The sequence below is a fragment of the Agelaius tricolor genome, unplaced genomic scaffold, assembly GCF_023055355.1.
Source record: "Agelaius tricolor isolate 1412-34295 unplaced genomic scaffold, bAgeTri1.0.p SCAF_3, whole genome shotgun sequence".
NCBI lineage: Eukaryota > Metazoa > Chordata > Aves > Passeriformes > Icteridae > Agelaius > Agelaius tricolor.
Window position 1 is genome coordinate 18,853,568 of NW_027269263.1, and position 18,847 is coordinate 18,872,414.

General features: G+C 41.4%; 1 protein-coding gene across 3 annotated transcripts in view; it reads right to left on the bottom strand.

Annotated features, from left to right (window-relative positions):
- MYH9 (myosin heavy chain 9) overlaps nucleotides 1-17,493 on the bottom strand; it is a 70,434-nt gene extending 52,941 nt beyond the window's left edge. For all 3 annotated transcript variants that reach the window (XM_071422773.1, XM_071422772.1, XM_071422775.1), the window contains exons 1-2: nucleotides 17,339-17,493; nucleotides 1,494-1,846 (exon numbers count right to left, since the gene is read on the bottom strand). In XM_071422773.1, the coding sequence (XP_071278874.1) occupies nucleotides 1,494-1,826 (333 nt within the window). In that variant the 5' untranslated portion in view covers nucleotides 1,827-1,846; nucleotides 17,339-17,493. The remainder of the gene's footprint in view (nucleotides 1-1,493; nucleotides 1,847-17,338) is intronic.
- Nucleotides 17,494-18,847: the final 1,354 nt, after the last annotated feature.

Sequence of the window (18,847 nt, forward strand, 5' to 3'; positions counted from 1 at the left end):
AATCTCCTGACTTGCTGAGAACTGCTGACAGGTGAGATCAGTCCATTTCACAAGTGCACAGGAACACAGTTTTGGCAAGACTCAGATTCTGTAATAGAGCAACACTATGCAAGGTTTGCTTGGGTGAAGGGTGTGGGGATTTTTTACAAAAAAAACCTCACAATCGTCTTACAATCCAATTAGAAGAACTCAATTTATTAGTCACAGGCCATGTCTGAAATTTCAAATGGTATCTTGCAAGATATGTGAAACAGCCCATTGCACAGCATACAACAGACCTTGAGACACTGCTGAATTATTTTCAACAATTATTATATAATGTAGCAGCATTTCCTACTCTAAAAGTGTTACACGTGGATCTTGCATATCCTATTTCATCTGAATACCAAGAATTTTCCACCTGAGAGTAGATTTTGACCAATAGTGAAAGGAGTTGTTAACTACAAAAATAATAAACTATGTAAACCTCCAATCACATTAGTTCTCAAATTTTGACATCAGACTGTGGAAATCAGACTAAATTTGTATCAGCCTTGCATCTTTCAGATAGGCTCTGATAATTTCTCCAATAGTCATCTGTATGCCTTCATGCCACTCCAGAAGAGCAGACACAGCACTAGTAAGTCATGGGTTTCTCCCTTGTGCTCTCCCTAGTCCTGTTTTAACCAATCACTGCACACAAATTTTACATTACCACTGAGTTTAACAACTCATTCTATAACTGCAGAGTATTAATAAAGCAGAGGCTAGCATGACCAACATCTGCTTGCTAAACATAGGCAACATGAAGGGAAAAATCAGAAGGGAACTGAAGAACCAGGTCAAGGTTCCAAAATCTCCTTCCCCTATTTATTGCCTTTGATATTGAGTGAAGTGATTGCTGCCTGCTTCATTGGGTATGACCCTTGGTCCCATAAATGGTGTCTGTTATTTACACAGCAATGAGAAGCAGGAATCTCTGCTCTTGTCCATTTGGAGACGGAAAGAAAAGGAACATTTCCTATCTCTAAGTACATGGAGGCACACGTTTCCTCTCTAGAAAGATGCTCTGAGATCCACACAAAAAGCTTGGCACTTCTTTCCCACTGAAGCTTCAGACATGGGAAACACATTTCAGATGCTGGATGGAATAGGACTGTGTTTTTATTATTATTATTTGGTTAGGTTCAGATCAGACTCCCTGTTTACCACTACCAAACTGCTCTTGTGTCTTGCTAAGAGAAAGTTAAAAGGCATTCAAAACATCCTGCAAACAAAGACATTAAAACATTAAAGCCAGATTTACCATAGCATTCTTTGAAACTTTCAACATTAACTAGAGGGGGGTTGGCGTAGTTTAGTGAAAAAATTTTAAGTAGAGGGAGGAAGGTAGGTCACATGATGAGTTGTGTATAGGGGCAATGAAAGGCTAACACATGCATTTAGGAGCAATTACATTAAGTTCACACACTATGTCATCAGGAACTCCTACCCCAACAGACAAGATTACTTACATAGATCAGTCCTGAGTAGTATCTCTCCTTCAAGTTGTGAAGCACAGAAGCCTCATTCAGGCATGTCAGCTCTGCCATATCTTCTACTTTAGAGAATTTGGGGGGGTTCATCTTCTGGATGTCATCCTTATTTACTTTCACTTTCTTTCCGTTCTCTGCCAGTTCCACGATGGCTTCATCTCCCACTTCTTCCTTCAGGCTAGCTGCCTCAAAGCCATTCTTCTCTGAGGGAACCCATACCAGCTTCTTAGCTGCCCAGTCAGCCTGAGTCAGGGGGTTATTGATGATGTTTTTGTCCACATAAAGGTACTTATCTGCGTCTCTTTGCGACATTATGGTTTACAGCTGGGGACCTGTGAAGAAAGGGGGAAACAAAGAAAAAAGTTATTTTTAAAGCCTCGATTTGCCTTGCAACTTCTCAGAGGCAGACAGGCACATGCTAAGTACTCTGAATCCCTGGTCATTAGAGCATGCCTCTCCCTCCTTTAATTTCATGTTAGCAAGCACTGCTAAAGTTGTCAAACTTCCAATAAGGCCAAGGTTTTGCTTGCCAAGAGTATGAAAAAAACCAAACTAGCAAGCAGTTTATAAAAAACCCAAAACCTACAACAAAACACCGACCGTTAAGCATTTGGAAGCCATTATTTGGCAGAAAAGAGGAAGCACATTAAAGTGGCAAGCACCAAACAATTTGTGCCAATCCTCATAGCATCAGACACTATGTCAGTAACATTCTGGTCAAGAGTAACCCTTCACTGCTCTACTTGGTAGAGATATTGGCTCAGAAATAAAATCATAAATGTGTAATCAACACTTTTACTTTGTATCTCCTTATCCTGATAAGCTATAAATCAAAACCCACAACTTCTCAGAAATGTCAACAACCAGCCTAAAATGTGAGGTGCAGTTTACTTCTAAAAGATAGCAGTAATTTGCAGACACCAGTTAAGACTGATATTAGATACTTTCCATCACCAGCTTAGTAGTAATACCCAACCCACCAGTTTATATGGGTTTTTTTTCCTAGATAATGTTCAGTAGCACAATATCTCCGAGATAGTAACAGAATAAATCAGGAAGCTCTACAGCTAAGTATCTTCTATTAACATCCTACTATGAAGCTGTGGTCAGATAGAGGAGAGAGTTTCATCCCTACAGAAGGGAGACTTAGGCTGCATACTTGAAAAATGGCACCCTAGATTTAGTGTTTCATCAAAACCAGAACACTACCGCCAGGGATTTTCCAGTTTATAAGGCAGCAATTTTATTAGTGCCATTCAAAAGTCCTTTCAATCAGAAAAGGACTGCATGCGTCAAGGCTCATTAACCATGTAACAGCAGCCTCTTTACAAGATCCCATAAACATTACTTCTCAAATTCTTCCTCACAAAGATACCAGTGTCCTCAATATATGTTTCTCATAGCTTGAATAGAAACTAGAGCTCTTTATTACATAAAGAACAGAAAATGAAAATATGAGTACTCATGTCCTAGAAGGCTATCAGGAGCTATATGGATAACTTCTCTACAGAATTCATATTTACAAACCAGCAGGCAAATCAAGTAAGTGAAGTCTGACTGCACACACTGCAGACAAAAAGATATTGAAAGCAGGACAGAAGCAGCTCAATTCCCAAAACATGCCTGAGAGCAACAATAGATGTAGAGTCCCAGCATTAGCAAACAGTGAATGAAGCCAGAAAAGCATCAGCCATAATAATGATGGGCGCCAATGCCCACACCAGTCATTTGTAAGCGTGTAGGGAAATTCCTTTCAACAAATGTATCACTGTAAGGGGTATGTAACTTTGTGCCAGACACTGTATGGATAGCTGTATATTCACAGTCAAAAATTCTTCAGCAAACAAAGAGAAAATCACTCTATAAATAATCACTTCCTTTAGTTTGAGTTTAAAATCTTTGTCTTAAGCCTTACTGGATATGCCAAGCAGCTATTCCACACTTGACCTCATCTTTCCTTCCCCACAGGGTCACTGACACCTCCACCTCAACCACAATGGTGATTCTCAGAGCAACTCCTCCTTCTCATATTATTCCTGAAAACTAGATTTTCATGGATACATGATGAAGAGATATGTTGTAAAGACAAGATGCAGCAGTCTGGAGGCTGCCATAAAAAACCTGAGCTGTCAGGAGAGCTCCAAGACCATCCTATAACAGCAAGCCTGACAGAGTATATAGCAAATAAAGAAGGCCAACAATTCAACAGAAGATATTAGGATTTCATGACACTGCAGAGTATCATCTGCAGGCTGTGATCAAATGGTTAAAAAAAGGGAGTGGAAGGAAAGAGGGGAAAAAGAAAAAAAAAAGAAATAAATATTCAATTGTGTTCAGAGTTGTATCAGGTTTGGCAAAGCAACAGCTGTGCTCTGCCCTCCATTACACAGCTTCCTGCCTATGCAACTCCCAGAATGTAACCAGTTGCCTTTTTTGGCGATAATCAGGCAGGACACAGAGGCACTATGCTTCAGCTAAATTCAGTTTCATCATTTCCTGAGGAATCCAAAGTAACCAGCCATCTGAAGTGTCCTACATTACAGTGAAACAGTCCTCACTTCCTCACTGCTAGAGTACATGCATGCATTCAGTACACCTTCAGATACATTCTAGGATAAAGACTAATTCTTTTTTTGGCAAAGGAGTAGATAAAACCACAATAAATCTTTCAAAGAGTATCCCCAGTCAGTCCTAGATCTGAAGAGAACTAAGAAAATAAGATAGTTACAGAGAGGTTAATCAAATTCCTTGCAGGAACAGAATCCCAAATTATCTCACATACTACAAGAGTGCATTCTTCAGCCAGTAAGAGATCATTCTAGAGCATCTATACCTTTTTATTTTCAGGGCTCAAAACAACTTTCACAGTAAGAGGAGAAATAGCCTAACACAGCTATTCTAAAATCTCACCAAACACTAAGTTCAAGATATTTTTAATATATTAAATATATATTAATATAGTATAATCTAGTGTATATATAAATATATATATATTTTATATAAGTTAATATATATTAAGTACTACCAAACAGTAGTGAGGAGATTCCAAAAGGGTCTGCACCTCAGACTTGAAACAGACTTGAAAATTCCCCTATTGCATGGCAGCAGCAGCCTTCTTATCATCATCTTAAACTAGCTCTCCTGTGCTCCAGAACAGAATCCTCATGTAGTAGAAGTAACAGACAGAGGCTCAAACTAAGATAACATGGCTTTAGAGCTATTCTGGAGGCTGACTGCAAACCCACAGGGCGTCTAAACTAGCAATACCACAAACCAACCATTAATTTGTCTTCTCCACAAGAACAGTACCAGAGGAATCAGATTCAGCAAGCTCCATCTCATGGACTCTTAAACTTATCTTCCTAGCTTATGCTGCATTTCACTGGGCATTTCTAAAAATCCCTTAAAGTGGTGGTCAAGGAAGGAAGCAAGCCCAGTAAGCTCTTACACCAACTAACAATGAATGCAAATCATTGCTGTTTTAGGAACAAATTAGGAAGCAATTTGTTTGCCTGGTAGTTTGCATTTGGGTAGTTTGCATAGTTACATAGATAATTATGTAGGACAAGGACATTCATCTTTACATAGCTATTGTGCAACTGCCAGATGAGAATACCATTAACAATATTCTTTTTGATGCCAGTCTATAGGCAAGAGGACCAAAGAATACAGAAGGAAGACAGACCATCCTTGTTTTGAGTTTAAATGTCTCCTTCCTAGTATTGTTTCCAAAAATTACATACTACAGTCACTTCCCCATTAACCCAGTATGTTCCCTTATTGTGGTTCACAGCAGTCTGGGGAAGAGGCTGGTCAAACTTTGCTTGTTTTCCATTATTTCAGAATCCAAGAGATATTCTTTGTCATTTAACTAACTACATAATTGCCACAAAGATGCCATACAGTCACAGACAGAGACAAAATGCTCTCTACAGTCATGAATAGGATAGGACCAAGACATCAGTATGTAGTGCAACCTTAAAAAATAATACCAACTGCCCTGTTGACATACATATTTCCCAGCAGACAGATTCTTTTGAGAGGAACAAGTCAAACACTGGATTTAACTTAAGATGACATGCATTCCCATTGAATTAGGCAGAATTACTCCAAACCCTCACTGGAATACAGTCATATGGACAGAAGTTTGCCTTAGTCTCCTGCAATTTCATAGCCTTAAGGCTTGAATTATAAGACACTTCACACACACTCTACTTAAAGCAACATCAAGTGCTTCCCATAAACCTGGGAACAAATACTTTATCTGGTTTGGAAAGGTCCAAAGGCTACCTCTGCTGTAAGGTCCCTTTCTTTCAATTACAAGTGTTTTACAACTGCTAAAAGCACAGAACATTACCTATTTGTAATTAAATTTTCAGTAACTATTTGTATTACATCCCCCATTCCCCCCAGACATTTACTCTGTCAGCAGCCACAGAATTGTTCCTGGGAGTGAGCCACTGCTCAATTAGATAAGCTTGAGCTTTACTAACTATGGAGCTAACAGCTGAAGTAGAAATAGAATTCATAAGAATTCTATACTTATTTCATAAGAGCATTAATGCAAGAGTTAAAGCATCACACTTACAAGTACTAGAGCACTGGCTGGGCAAGGAAATACCTCTAATCTGAGTTACCTAAACCATCATTAAAGTAGGGATCCCCACACTGCTCTTTCTTGGCTTCAGCCTCATTCCTAGCAAAGATGCATTACTATACTGGAATAGACAGTTTTATTCACACACCATTTCATTTCCCTGCTTTAATGAATTATGACAAGTTTGTGCTACCGAGGATGCTAAACAGCCATATACATGCACTGAATCCTTGGCAATTCAGATCAACACTTCAGAACTTTGCTGTAAGACTGAGCCAGCCTGAAAAGGGATGTAAGTGGATAATTACTGGAAGTTTTCTTCTGTTTCATATCTGCCAGTAAGACACTGTTACAAATTTTCTGTGATTTCATATTAAACAATCTTCCCACATGGTTTGCCTAGTGGCCTTTCTACTTGCAGTGCAAGAGGAACTACCCTAAAGGGTGATAAAAAGAATGAACAATAAACAGCAAACATATTTAGACTACAAGTTAATTTCCCTTTCTTTAAAGAGTTCAGCTTTTAAAGGCAGTTCATGAATACAACTTTGCCACCACACCACATTCCAAACTATCTTACCTTTAGCAGCTTGTCAGAGGGTGCAATACAAGACAAAAGGCTCTTTCTCAGAACAAAAGGACTGCACACCATTTCTATAAGCAAGACAAGATTTTTGCACTAGAAAGTTACAGCACTACTGGTCACTCATGGCCCTATTTCAGGTACAACTAAGTTGCACTCAGTGAAGACTTTGATTATTTGTTAATACACAGCATTTAAAAACAAATCTGAGAAGCTGCTAATGATTCAAACTAAGTTTGGTCAGTAACAGTCATATGATGGGAATCGTTGCTTAGCTATGATCTGAACAGCTAATACTTGTATTATTCCTGCAATTCAACTATTTCACTTTCCCCAGCCAGCTGAATGTGGTTCCTCAAATTAGATTTAAGAGCAGCTGAACGCTAGACTAAACTAGTCTGAAATAGACTTTAATGGCCAGGCTAGCTACAGTGACCATGAACTGACATTATAAAACCCCTAACCTACCAATAAAAACTTCCTATAACTCCCTTGTATTCACTAAGGAACTGTTCAGATCTCATTTGTTTAGGTTAGAGTGACACTTCACAGCTCCAAGTGCCAGTATATTTATGGAAAAGAAAACTGTAAAGTTTGTTAGCCCAAACTGCTCCAATTTGTAAGCAACACCTACATAAAAACCGGAGTTTAAATTACTACGGGTGAGAAATGAATCACAAGGAGGCAGAGGGAAAGGAAAGGGAAAAGCTGGCAGGAAGCTGAACTGATGGACAGGTTATAGCTGCTTATTTCCCAAGTTCAGTACATTGAGACACACCAGTGCTTGATGCTTCAGGCTGAACGCAAGAATCACGAATTTCAGTTATCCCACAGAGAATACATCACCAGGCAAGTACCCGAGCTCGCAATTAACACCCCCCTCACAGGCAGCCCCACGCTGAAGGCACAGAGCTGCACTTACCCTTTCCATTCAGAATGCTGCCATGCAGACTCATTTCTTCTATTTAAGCTTTATTTGGGACTCAATGACTGCTATTAGGCTTACTGAAGTTCACTGCCTTCCTCTCCAGTCACAGTCTGACTCACACAATACATTGTTGAAAGATTTATTTCACAACTGGAATGCAGTTTGCTGGCAATTATTGTTGCATATTCAGTTTGACTGTAGTGCTGCCCAGACTTGCCAGCTACCCTGTTTATTACTGTAAATTAAACTCTAGGTAGAGCACTAAAGTGCCCTCTCTGTATGTGGGGCTCTAAGAACCAAGAATGAGGAATCTAATTATCTAATGCATAAGTGATGCTTCTATTGCACAGAAGTGACTTACTGGCCAGACTACAGGCAAGACAAAAGAAAGAAACTGAAGGAAATTCCGCATCTTCCAAGTGGCCTAAAGGTACCCAACACACATCCTCAGAAGAGTGAACATGGAATAAATGTTTCTCGGTTTCTCCATGTCCAGCCCTCTTCATCAGCTGCCAAGCACCACGTTGATATGTGTGAAGCAGCACTTTCATATATTCTGCTGTAACAGCTGACAGAAGGGGTTTGCTCTGGCAGCTGGGACATCCCATGGCAAAATGCAAAGGCCACAAAGCCACGTACAAGCAAGACACTTACATGCCACTTAATAATCACCTTTTCTCTCCACTGGGTTCAAATACAGTAGGAGTGTGAGAACAGTCCCACAAGCATGGCATATGTTCATTTAACAAATATTAATGCCAATCTGAAGAGGCTACTTTTGGGTACCAAAGACTGAAAACAGGGTAAAAATGCAGTGGCTTCACCACGGGCTACAGAAGCACAGGAACAATCTTGGGCAACCACACTGCATGCAGTAATTAACCACTGTAGGTTACAGGCAAATAAAGGCAGGCACTAGCTTCCTAAGTTAATGCTAGGGCGGGTATGCTTGCCTCTATTTTAATTGCACCTTATGAGTTCAGGGAGACAAAGACTACCACACTACCATGTAGATGGCACCAATACAGTTAATCAGCTCTATGAAGCCTGTGCATGCTGTTTAAACACACCAAACACTGATTTAGGGAGGGGGAGGGTAGCCTTCTGTTGATTTCAAGTCCAGTCTTTAGCATGACAAAGCTAGGCTGGCTGCCACCCAACCCCATTCACTTTGAATAAATATTCAAAGTTTACAATCCTGCATAATACACTTTCTGCAACTGTTGTTTCTCATTAGTGGAGTACAGTACATGCCTTCTCAGCAGAGGAGAGAATTCCTCTTACAGAGACAGTGTGCCCACAAGGAAAACATTCCAGGGGGAGAACACATTCTTCGTGACCACTCAGCAAAGTAATCCCACTTAGGGAGACAGCTGTAGTTCAGAAAATTGCAGCCCATCCCTGCTGTTCAAGCTGTTTTGCTGGAAGACTTGTTTTCAGGAGGCATAATGGCCTGCATAAGTTCTGATCAGGCATGCAGAGTTCCCTACGGACATTGCAGGAGAGAGGGGGGAAGAGCTTAGAAAGTTTTAACCTTTGTTACCTCGGGGTCACTTTTCATCTCTTCCCTGATATTCTGATTTAAGGCAAAAATGTATCTGCCAAGAACTCTGAGGCACTGTATAAGGTAGCTCTACATACATCAATTAGCACTCTCTGTCATCTTTGTCAATGCCGGGTTTCAATTCACTGCAAGAGCGAACAAGAAATAAAACAATTACATCTGCTGGTTCATCCTTTTAGATGCAAATATTTAGCATTTACCTGGCCAAGATAAAGTCATCTTACAGGAACAATTACTCTTGCTAACATTAACTGACAAATTGCTTTGATCAATACTACTAATCATCTTCCAGCTCATAATGAAAAGAACAAATCATCAGTGTAAATATGTCCAGTAAATAATTTTAAAAAGTATTATTTTTACTTTGCAGCAGAAGTTTCTCTAGAAACTTCCAGTTCAGCCTACTGTGCCAAACTAGGACTGTGTACAAGCAGCCTTCTGCTACGTCTCATATTTTTATTTTTGTTTCAAATCATTCTGCTGCACATGTACAGCAGCTACGGGGATGGCAGGCAAAAATCTGTACTGTCTTTACAGGATCCAAGCTGGATTCTCAACCATTCCAGCAATACATAACAGTTCAATAAGAAGACCTACATCTCTGTTTATGACAGTGATGTCTAAGGTAGGGGTCTGAAGAATGACTTTTTCTGGACATGAGAACACAGCAACTCTTAAAGAAGAAAAAGCTACATAGCCTTTACGTTCCAGGATGTGTAAGGAGGCCAGGTTGAAAGTATTTATGTTTTTTAAATTATTTTTTATTTGTATTATATTTGTTTTATAAATACTTATGCTCATAAATATCATGTTCAAGATGGTCTCAAAATCCAGATTGTGGCATTTCCCTATTGCATTCAAGGTCTGGCACAGCCTCTTAGCTATCCATTATAAGCATTGTTCTCCAGAAAGCTCCTGGCGCAGTAGAGCACACGAGGAACACTCAAGTTTGTCTTCTGGTTAGCTTGCTCCCTCCCTGACCTGTGCTTTCTTCTCTCATTGGCAAATATATCAGTCTTTAAACAGGAACAGCATTAAGCATCACTAATTTTAGAATTCACCCAACCGTGTCCTCCTGTCTGGATCTCGTGAAACACGGATTTTTGTGTTAGAGGAGAAGAAAGGACTCATCTTTCAATCTCAAATGAATAAAAGCAAGGGCACTTGAAGTAGAAACCTAGTCTGGACTATTACAATCATGGCTATATGGCATATAAAATTTTCTATTTTCTGGTAATTCTAGAAAAGACTTTTTTGGAAAAAAAAAGAAAATTATCTCCTTTTGACAGGTGACTGATATGACATTCCATGGTTTCCATACAAGGAAACAAATATAATTTGAAACTTTCCAATAAAGTTTTGCTTTCTGCCCTAAAAGGACAAAAAACAACATAAGGAAACACTGACCACACAAAACTGTTTTGTGTGTTTCCACCATAGTTAACAAGATTGTCCACACCCATATACACAGCAGTGCTGTGGTGGTGAGGCACTGGAACAGGCTGCCCAGAGAAGTTCTGCATGCCTCATCCCTGGAAGTGTTCAAGGCCAGGTTGGATGGAGCTCTGAGCAACCTGGCCTGGTGAAAGGTGTCCCTCGTGGCAGGGGATTGGGACAAAATGATCTTTAAGGTCCCTTCCAACCCAAACAATCCCGTGACTCTCTGATATTCTTCTCCTAATCTACATGAGCAAGAGCTGAACCACTACTGCAGCTGCACTTTTTCCTAACAGAATTAGCAATAATACAACATGGTGATATTTATCACTTAAGTCTACATCAATTTTTTTGAGCACTAAAGAACTAAAATTTATTCATACAATTCTGCCCATTATGAAAAAAAAATAGGATTTGCCACATAACAGATTAGCTCCCACCATGTGCAAGAAGAAGATAAACTGATTTTGCACATGTGTATGTCAGTGCTACATGGGCAATGTAGATAGCTTTTAGAAGTTACATTAATTTGCCTAATAAATTGGCAATCCTTCTTTTATGACTAATACATCTTTCTCATCACATTTGTGTGTTCTCATTTTACTTTTCCCATCATATACTGCATTAAACTTGGAAAGGGCCATTAAACCAATTCACAATAATTTACTGTGTAATGAAACGTCACAGACTTTAGTGTCTGATATAAAGATTCATACTGCAACATTACCCAGGCAATAAAAGCTAAGCGAACTGGTTTAAGTCACAAATCTTAAGTCACAATTTAAAAAGTTTTTGTGCTTGTAGAGAAATCTTATTTGGTATTTATCCTCCTCTAAGAAAGAACATTTACTTGGTCAGTATGCAGACACATACACTTGAAACACAGCCGTTCCAAGAATCCAATTATTTAACTATTTTAGGTAGTCAACTGTATATCTGCATCCATACCTCCATTTATTTAAACAATTCTGAAAAGTCTGAATACATTCCACTTGATGTCAGAAAGGGATAAAATCATTTCTATCTCTGAACAACGGGGAAAAAAGCGACATCTGAACCACAACTATGAAGAACAAAATATCTTTAACTGGCATTCTGCTAAAAAAATAAAATTCTACTAATACAAAAGAAATATTTCTTAGACTACCTCATATGCATTTACAAGTAAAAAGTAAAGTTGTTTTCTAGATAGCTACCACAATGAGGAATTTATGAATTAAATTGCTGTTTCTGGTTATCTTCATCTCAAATCCTCCCCTTCTGACCTGTTCCACTCACTAACTGTTAAACACACAGCTACCCATCCTCATAACCACCCAAAAAACCCAAAGCAAAGTGTCAATACCTTCTTCTACATTTAGAACTATGACTGATACAGCTAAAACAGAAGCCTGAGAGTATTTTTATCTACATTTAAAAAAAGGTGCAAAAATCAATTTACCATATAAACCAACTAGTTTCAAGTGCTTAGCCAGGAACTTACTAATCCAGTTCAGTGGTTTGATTTCAGATTTACATTCAGTATTTCTTGAGAGGTTCTTTCATCTAAACACCCTATACCTGTTCAAGTATGTCTAAATCCTAAGATAAGGTTTCTTTTTCTTAAATTGATAGCACATCAATTAAAATTACTTTGTTCACACATTTCAAAAAACTGATTTTATAAATTCTGGCACAGAAAGATTGGAATCTCTCGCAATAAGTGGCAAGCAGACCTACATGTAACAGTCCCTGTCAAAAAGAACTTACTAACAATTGACCTACAAACTGATAAGTACTGTTGAGTCAGTCACATTTCAAAAGAAACAGAAGCAACTAAATTTTTAATTGAAATTTGGCTGTAGGTTTCCTTTCTTTTTTTTTTTTCTTGGACATTTAAAACAATTCTGTTACTATAGCTGGGTTGGTTGTTGACCATAACCAACTTGAACCAAAGTCAAATCTACTGCACCTCCAAGGTTGAGTAAAAGAGTCTAAATTCAAATGAACTGGTCAAATCTTGAGCTTAAAAGAAAAACACAGGTGAATGTACTCTCATCACCACAAACAATAAAAAGCGAAGTAAACTATTACAAGAGCATGCTTTAAGTCTAAGATTTTAAACAGGAAGCTGCCCAGCAGGAAAAAAAAAAACTGACTGCACACAAGTGACAAAATAGAGCTGTAAAATTTCTCTAAACCTTTTTTCTTACAAGTCTGAAGGCCCACTTTGCTTTCGCGCAAATCAGAACTCCAGTTCTGTGCAGAGGCATATATCACAATGGATTTCCTGGCGAGACTCATTAAAATGGTAGCTCTTGATGAATGGAAGTATTCATCAGTTAAGAAGACTTCATGATACAGATTTTCAAGTTAAGTTTCCCTTAACATATTAATTATTAGCCTGAGATTACTGAAGTCACTTACCCATGTGGTTTTATTTACTGCTCTCAGTAAAGTCAGCATACATGCATTAGGAGAAATTTCTATTTCTAGTCATGAAGACAAGCAGAATCCAAACCCTACTGTACAAAACTCTAAAGGCATAAATTTCATAAATAAGTCACGGAGTCAAGACAGAGCATACAGCATTACATTTTATTATACCTCCCTGCAACCAGCAGCAATACATTTGTAATACTTCTATAAGAAAAAATTTATAGCAGACAAAGTATGCCAGATCAATTTTCCCTTTTGCTATGGTTAAAAAAAACATGACTTAGCAGTACTAGCTCCAGAAGTATCACACAATGAAATCAATCACAGCTCCATCACCAGAAAACTGCAGACACTAGTCTAGTTTCTCTAGACTCTAGACTAGTTTCTCCAGACTCTTCAGGATGCTCAGAACAGCAACAGATTGTGATGAATGGTAACAGGCCAAAGGACCATTAATTGAAAATGGGGACTAACCCATTATGCTGAACACAACTGGGCTAGAGTGAGGTCAGAAGCTTTTAAACCACTACAGTGGCCTAGGACTACAAGACGAATCAGTGTTGAGATTATTACTTCAAGTACTCCAAACAAGTTCTCACAGCCACTGAAGAAAAAAGTGAAGCAGATAAACCATAATTAAGATGAACTTGTAAATTGGTGCATTTCGTTTCATTGGACAACACCCATTTGCATTAGCTTCCAGGGCAGAAGTTGCATTTGTATTTTCGTTTCAGCGTACTCTATTAAAATCAGGTTGCTAGTTTCCATCTTTTTCTACACTAGAAAACTCAATTAGAACCATGGTGTGGTTAAACTGAAAAGAAATTTAAGGTACAAGGTCACTGAGCCACCATTAAGTTAGAACAACTGCCAGCAAAAACAATGCTGCTGTAGGCAATCCTCTGCTATTATAGTTTTGTTCCAACCCACAGAAGATTTAATGTCAGGCACACAATTTCTCTACTTAACATGCAAACAGCTCTGCCTCAATTATAAACTAAGAAAGCAAAGAGTAACGAGATATTTACACAAGAAATCAAAGAAAAAATTTATGTTAGAGGGCACTGGCAGCATTATTAAGTCAAACAAACAAAAATACATTAAATCATACATTGAGGATTAGGTTTTGGACACCTTTTAGTAGACATGCACACTAATTGCGAGGCTCTAAAATGCACTCCAGTCATCAGTTAGTTTCAGCATGTTACCCAATAACCCAAAGCTACCACACCAAAAAGTAGATGTACTGTGGGGGATAACACAACCTTAGCTTTGACTTCCCCTTTCAGTAAACCTTGCATTAACTAGATGAGTTCCTGTAGCTCCCACGGGCCCACTTATAATCTTACCCTATTACGGTCACACTAATCCATAAGCGACATCAATCTGGGCAAGACACAGGCCTAGGGATGGGGTGGAAATGGACAACTGGGAAGAATCAGCTCAGAAATCACAATACCTCTGACACGTGTCCTGTCTCTTTTGTTCTGGACGTTAACAGAACCAAATCTGAAATTTGGATATAGACAGACACAACTGAAGTGTATTTTTACAAAGGCAGCAGTAGCTGATATACATGCACTCCCTCATACCTGCATGTGAATAGCCTGACACACAACCAGCCTGTGAATTATTACATGAAAACAGTCAGTACACTGTTTTTAAAGACTTCCAAGATAATAATGGTTCGTGTTTTCAAGATAGTTTGTTGAAGTGGTAAATGCAAGTCTTGCATTTGTAGTAGATACATTTGCAGTGCTAAGTAATCTTGCAAAGAGACTCAAGATGCACCTGTGGCATCTAACTGCAAGGCAGTTTTCAACTTGAAGATGAGTGAGTATTAGAGCTACCACTGGCTACATAGCTTGAACACTCTCCAACATTTTTCATATTACCTAAATAATATGCTGGACAACAAAGATTATTTTAGCTTCCTAAGTGAAAGATTTTTCTGTTCTCTTTCCTATGATTTTACTGGACAAGGTTGTTTTTATTTTCATTATTATTATTACTTTTTCATTAGATTCATTTAAAATATTATGGTGCAGCTCTCACAAGCTATTTGTCTTCTTAAAACATTCTGAAACACATCAAAATCTATGCAGAGGAAATAATGAAAAAAATCTTATTCTTTATCTCTTGAGATGAAATTATCATCTGGCAACTTTTTTTCTTACCAGATTAACTTGAAAGAAAAAAAGAAACAAAGAAACAACCAAAAAACCAACCCAGGACCGTGGTAGAAAAAGCTTAACAATCTATGCAAAGGCCAATAAAAGGACTTCAGTTTCTCCACTCATTCTTTTGAGGCAGACAAAACCTGATGATTAAGTCTTCCTGTTTATACAGAAACAGACACAGGCTACTCAGTGGTGCAAACGCTTCTCCAGAGGTCTTCCAAAGTCAGACCTTGGCTACGCAAGTCAAGTATCCAAGAGATAACACCAGATTCCAAAAAGAACCACATCACTCACCAGCTTGGTGCCAGTCACACTCACTTGGACGTTTCAGGTCAGTAAAGAAGTTCAGATCCCCATTTTTACCCACTACTACCAATTTTGCTTCTATTTTAGTATTATAGAAAACTTTGCCTGTCCACCTCCATAAATACAGTGCACACAGAATGAATAAGTGCAATAACACATCATTTCAGCAGTTCCACCTGATATGGAGCATCACAGAACTGTTGAATGATTTCCTTGTAGTTATTATCACAAGGTCAGATAAGCATGAAGTCTTGTGTTTATACAGTTTGAAAAATTGTGATTAACAACTTCAAAACCCTTCTGTGCCACTTACATTTATCAATTGCTTTCCCCTCATTACAACTTTCTAGTTAATAAAAATATCAGTTTATCTCACTGAAGCCTTGTGAGAGCACTACAGATGCAGACAGTGCATCTATGAGTCAATACCTATCTGCACCATGATTTTTGCTGCCATTTTTGCTGGAATGCCATCAATAAGTGAACTTAGTCACATCGTGACCTAGTGACTAATTTCAAAGGCATTTTACACAGGCACTAACTGATTAGAGGGTTGTTACTTTGGAGTTAAAACTTTACCATACCTAGCCTTATGAACAGGAGATGTATACAAGAGTCAAGAATGTGTAATTTAATCTTTCAATCCACGGTTCAACAGTCTCCATATAAGTTACCTTGTATTTCCTTACAGCGGGCAAATTATAGATGGACCTTGGCCTGCAGACTACTACAGTATCTTTACAAGTTTGAAGCGTACTTTTTTAATGCATTGTTTGAGAGATTACTCTGTTTTGGAAGACCTGCCCAGTTATAAAAAAGCTTAGGTTCTTAGTCCACTCTGATGGAGTGTGGCTCAGGACATCGTGACAGGATATGGCAGAAAATCCTACAGAAGAAAGATCAAGAGCACAAACAGTGCTTCGAGAAGAAAAAAAAAAGAAGGAAAGGAATTGTAAAGAGGAAAACAAAGTGGAATTAAAGAGTCACTGTGTGCAGAGTTTGCTGACCAATGCAGTTTACTTCTGAAAAATCCCCTTTTAGTACCAGAAGCATGTTATTCTTTTAAAACTCATTTCACCCTGTGTTTAGGCAAATTAGGAGCAATTCTCATTAAACTTCCTGGGAAGGCACCGCGCTCGGGGGCTATGAAACTTGTTACTTTCCACACCTACCGAGGACAAGTCGGTAAAGATACCACTCAAAGCCGGAGAACTTTTACTACTCGGTTGGAGGTGATGCCTGAAAGCACAAGCTATCTGCAAGAGCTCTCGGTGCAAGCTTCATCTTGCCCTGTCACTCCCTCCTCCCTCCCTTTCTCCTGGCCCAAACCGAACGAGGAAGTGGAGCCGGGCGGGCGGGCGGAAGCCAAGCCCATGGCGGTGTCTGCAGGAGGGCTGTCAGCCCGTGACTCAGGCTGCAGCCCTGACAGCTGCAGCCCCCGGCGGCCCCTGCCCGCTGCCCCCGCGGGCCGGGCAGCGGAGGGAAGGAGGGAGGGGAAGGAGCTGGCTCCGGCGGCACAGGGCGCCAGTCACCCACCCCACCTGCGGGAGGCCGGTTCGCGGGGCGTGCAGGGAGCAGAGCGGCAACTACGCGGGCACGCACGGCCCCGGGGCACGGGGGAGTCACGGGGAGCACAGCAGCACGGCAGGTCCCTACGGGGACCGAGCGGACACGGAGCGGCGGGACAGCGGGAGCCTTCTCGCCCGGCCGGACAAAGAGGCGCCAAACCCGGCGAGGGAGGGAGGAAAGCGCGGCGCCAGGGGGGAAAACTGGAGCCACCCGCGCCCACCGCCCCGCCCGACCGGCTTCACCTGAGCCCGGCTACGGTGGAGGAAAGGAAACGCCGCGGCGGCGGCTGCGCTCCTCACGGCAAGAGTGCGGCGTCCTCCGGCTGCGACTCCTCCCGCGGCACCGTGACCGCCGCTCGCTCACCGGCTCTGCTGAGCCGCCCGCCCGCCCGGGCGGGGCCGCCCCGCCCCCCGGTCGCCAATGGTGCCGCCGCTCCTGAAGACTGACGGGCACCCTGACCAATCAGAATGGCCAAGATGTGCGGAGGCTGAGGAAGCCGTTGAGCCGTTAGCAACGCCCGTGCGCCCCGCCCGGCCCCGCCCCGCTCAGCTCAGCCCGGCACCGCTGCCGCTCGGGTGGGGAGCGGCGGCAGCGGCTGAGGAGCTTCGGGGGCGCCAAGGGCTCCACCCTGCTGGCTGCGGGGTCGGGTAGGGCTCCCCCGCTCCGATCCGCTCGGGTCGAGCCCGGCCGAGCTGCCCCCACAACGCCCCACGCCGCGGCAGCCCCACAATGCCCCGCGCCGGCCTTTGGTGCTGCCGAGGGCAGCGGGTGCGGCCCGGCCGGGAGCAGGAGAGGGGCTCCGCGGGGCCATGGGCTGCGGGCCCGGCCGGGAGCAGCAGTGGGGCCGGGACTAGGAGTAGCAGTGGGGCTCCGCGGGGCCATGGGCTGCGGGCCCGCCGCCCGGGGCCGTGCCAGAAGTCCTCCGAGATGGGGTTGGGGGTGTCCGGCCAAGAGGTTCCCACTCAGCCTCGTTGTAGTGCAAAATACCTGCAACAGTCAAAATTTTGTTTCACAGAGTCATTTAGGTTGAAAAAGGTCTCTGAGATCATCGAGTCCAACCTATGACCGAACACCACCACGTTAACCACATCATTGCACAGAGTGCCGCATTCAGTCTCTCTTTGAACACCTCCAGGAATGGTGACTCCCCCACCTCTCTGGGCAGCCCATTCCCATGTCTAATCACTTTCTGTGAAAAAATTCCTTCTAATGTCCAGCCTGGCTCAGCTTGAGGCCATGATCTCACCCTGTCAGTGGCTGCCTGGGAGAGGAGACTGACCCCCCCCCCCGGCTACAGCCTCCTTTCAGGCAGTTGTAGAGATTGATAAGGTCTCCCCTGAGCCTCCTTTTTTCTAGGCTCAACAACTGCAGGTTCCTCGGTTTCTCATAAGACTTTTCATCCAGATCCTTCACCCGGAAGGTAAAGGATCTTGTTTCCTTTCACTGGACTCTAAGGGACAAGGCTGAGGCAGGCAGAAGCGTGAGTGTAAGCAGCCCCTGATACTGCTGAGGTCTTTGAACAGCCAGTGTGCATGCTCACAGAGGCCCGAAATGTATTTTAAAAGGCAGGCTGAAAGACTGATGTGTGAAAAGACAAAGGTGGTGTAATTCTGCCTCCTTATATTAAGTGGAACTTCAGGATGAGCTAAAGGAGGAAGCAATAGCCAGGATGTGAGACCAAAGTCCTTCTGAAAGGAGTACAGCATATCTTAATCCATATGCCAGATCCAGAAAAGCAGATAAGGTTTACT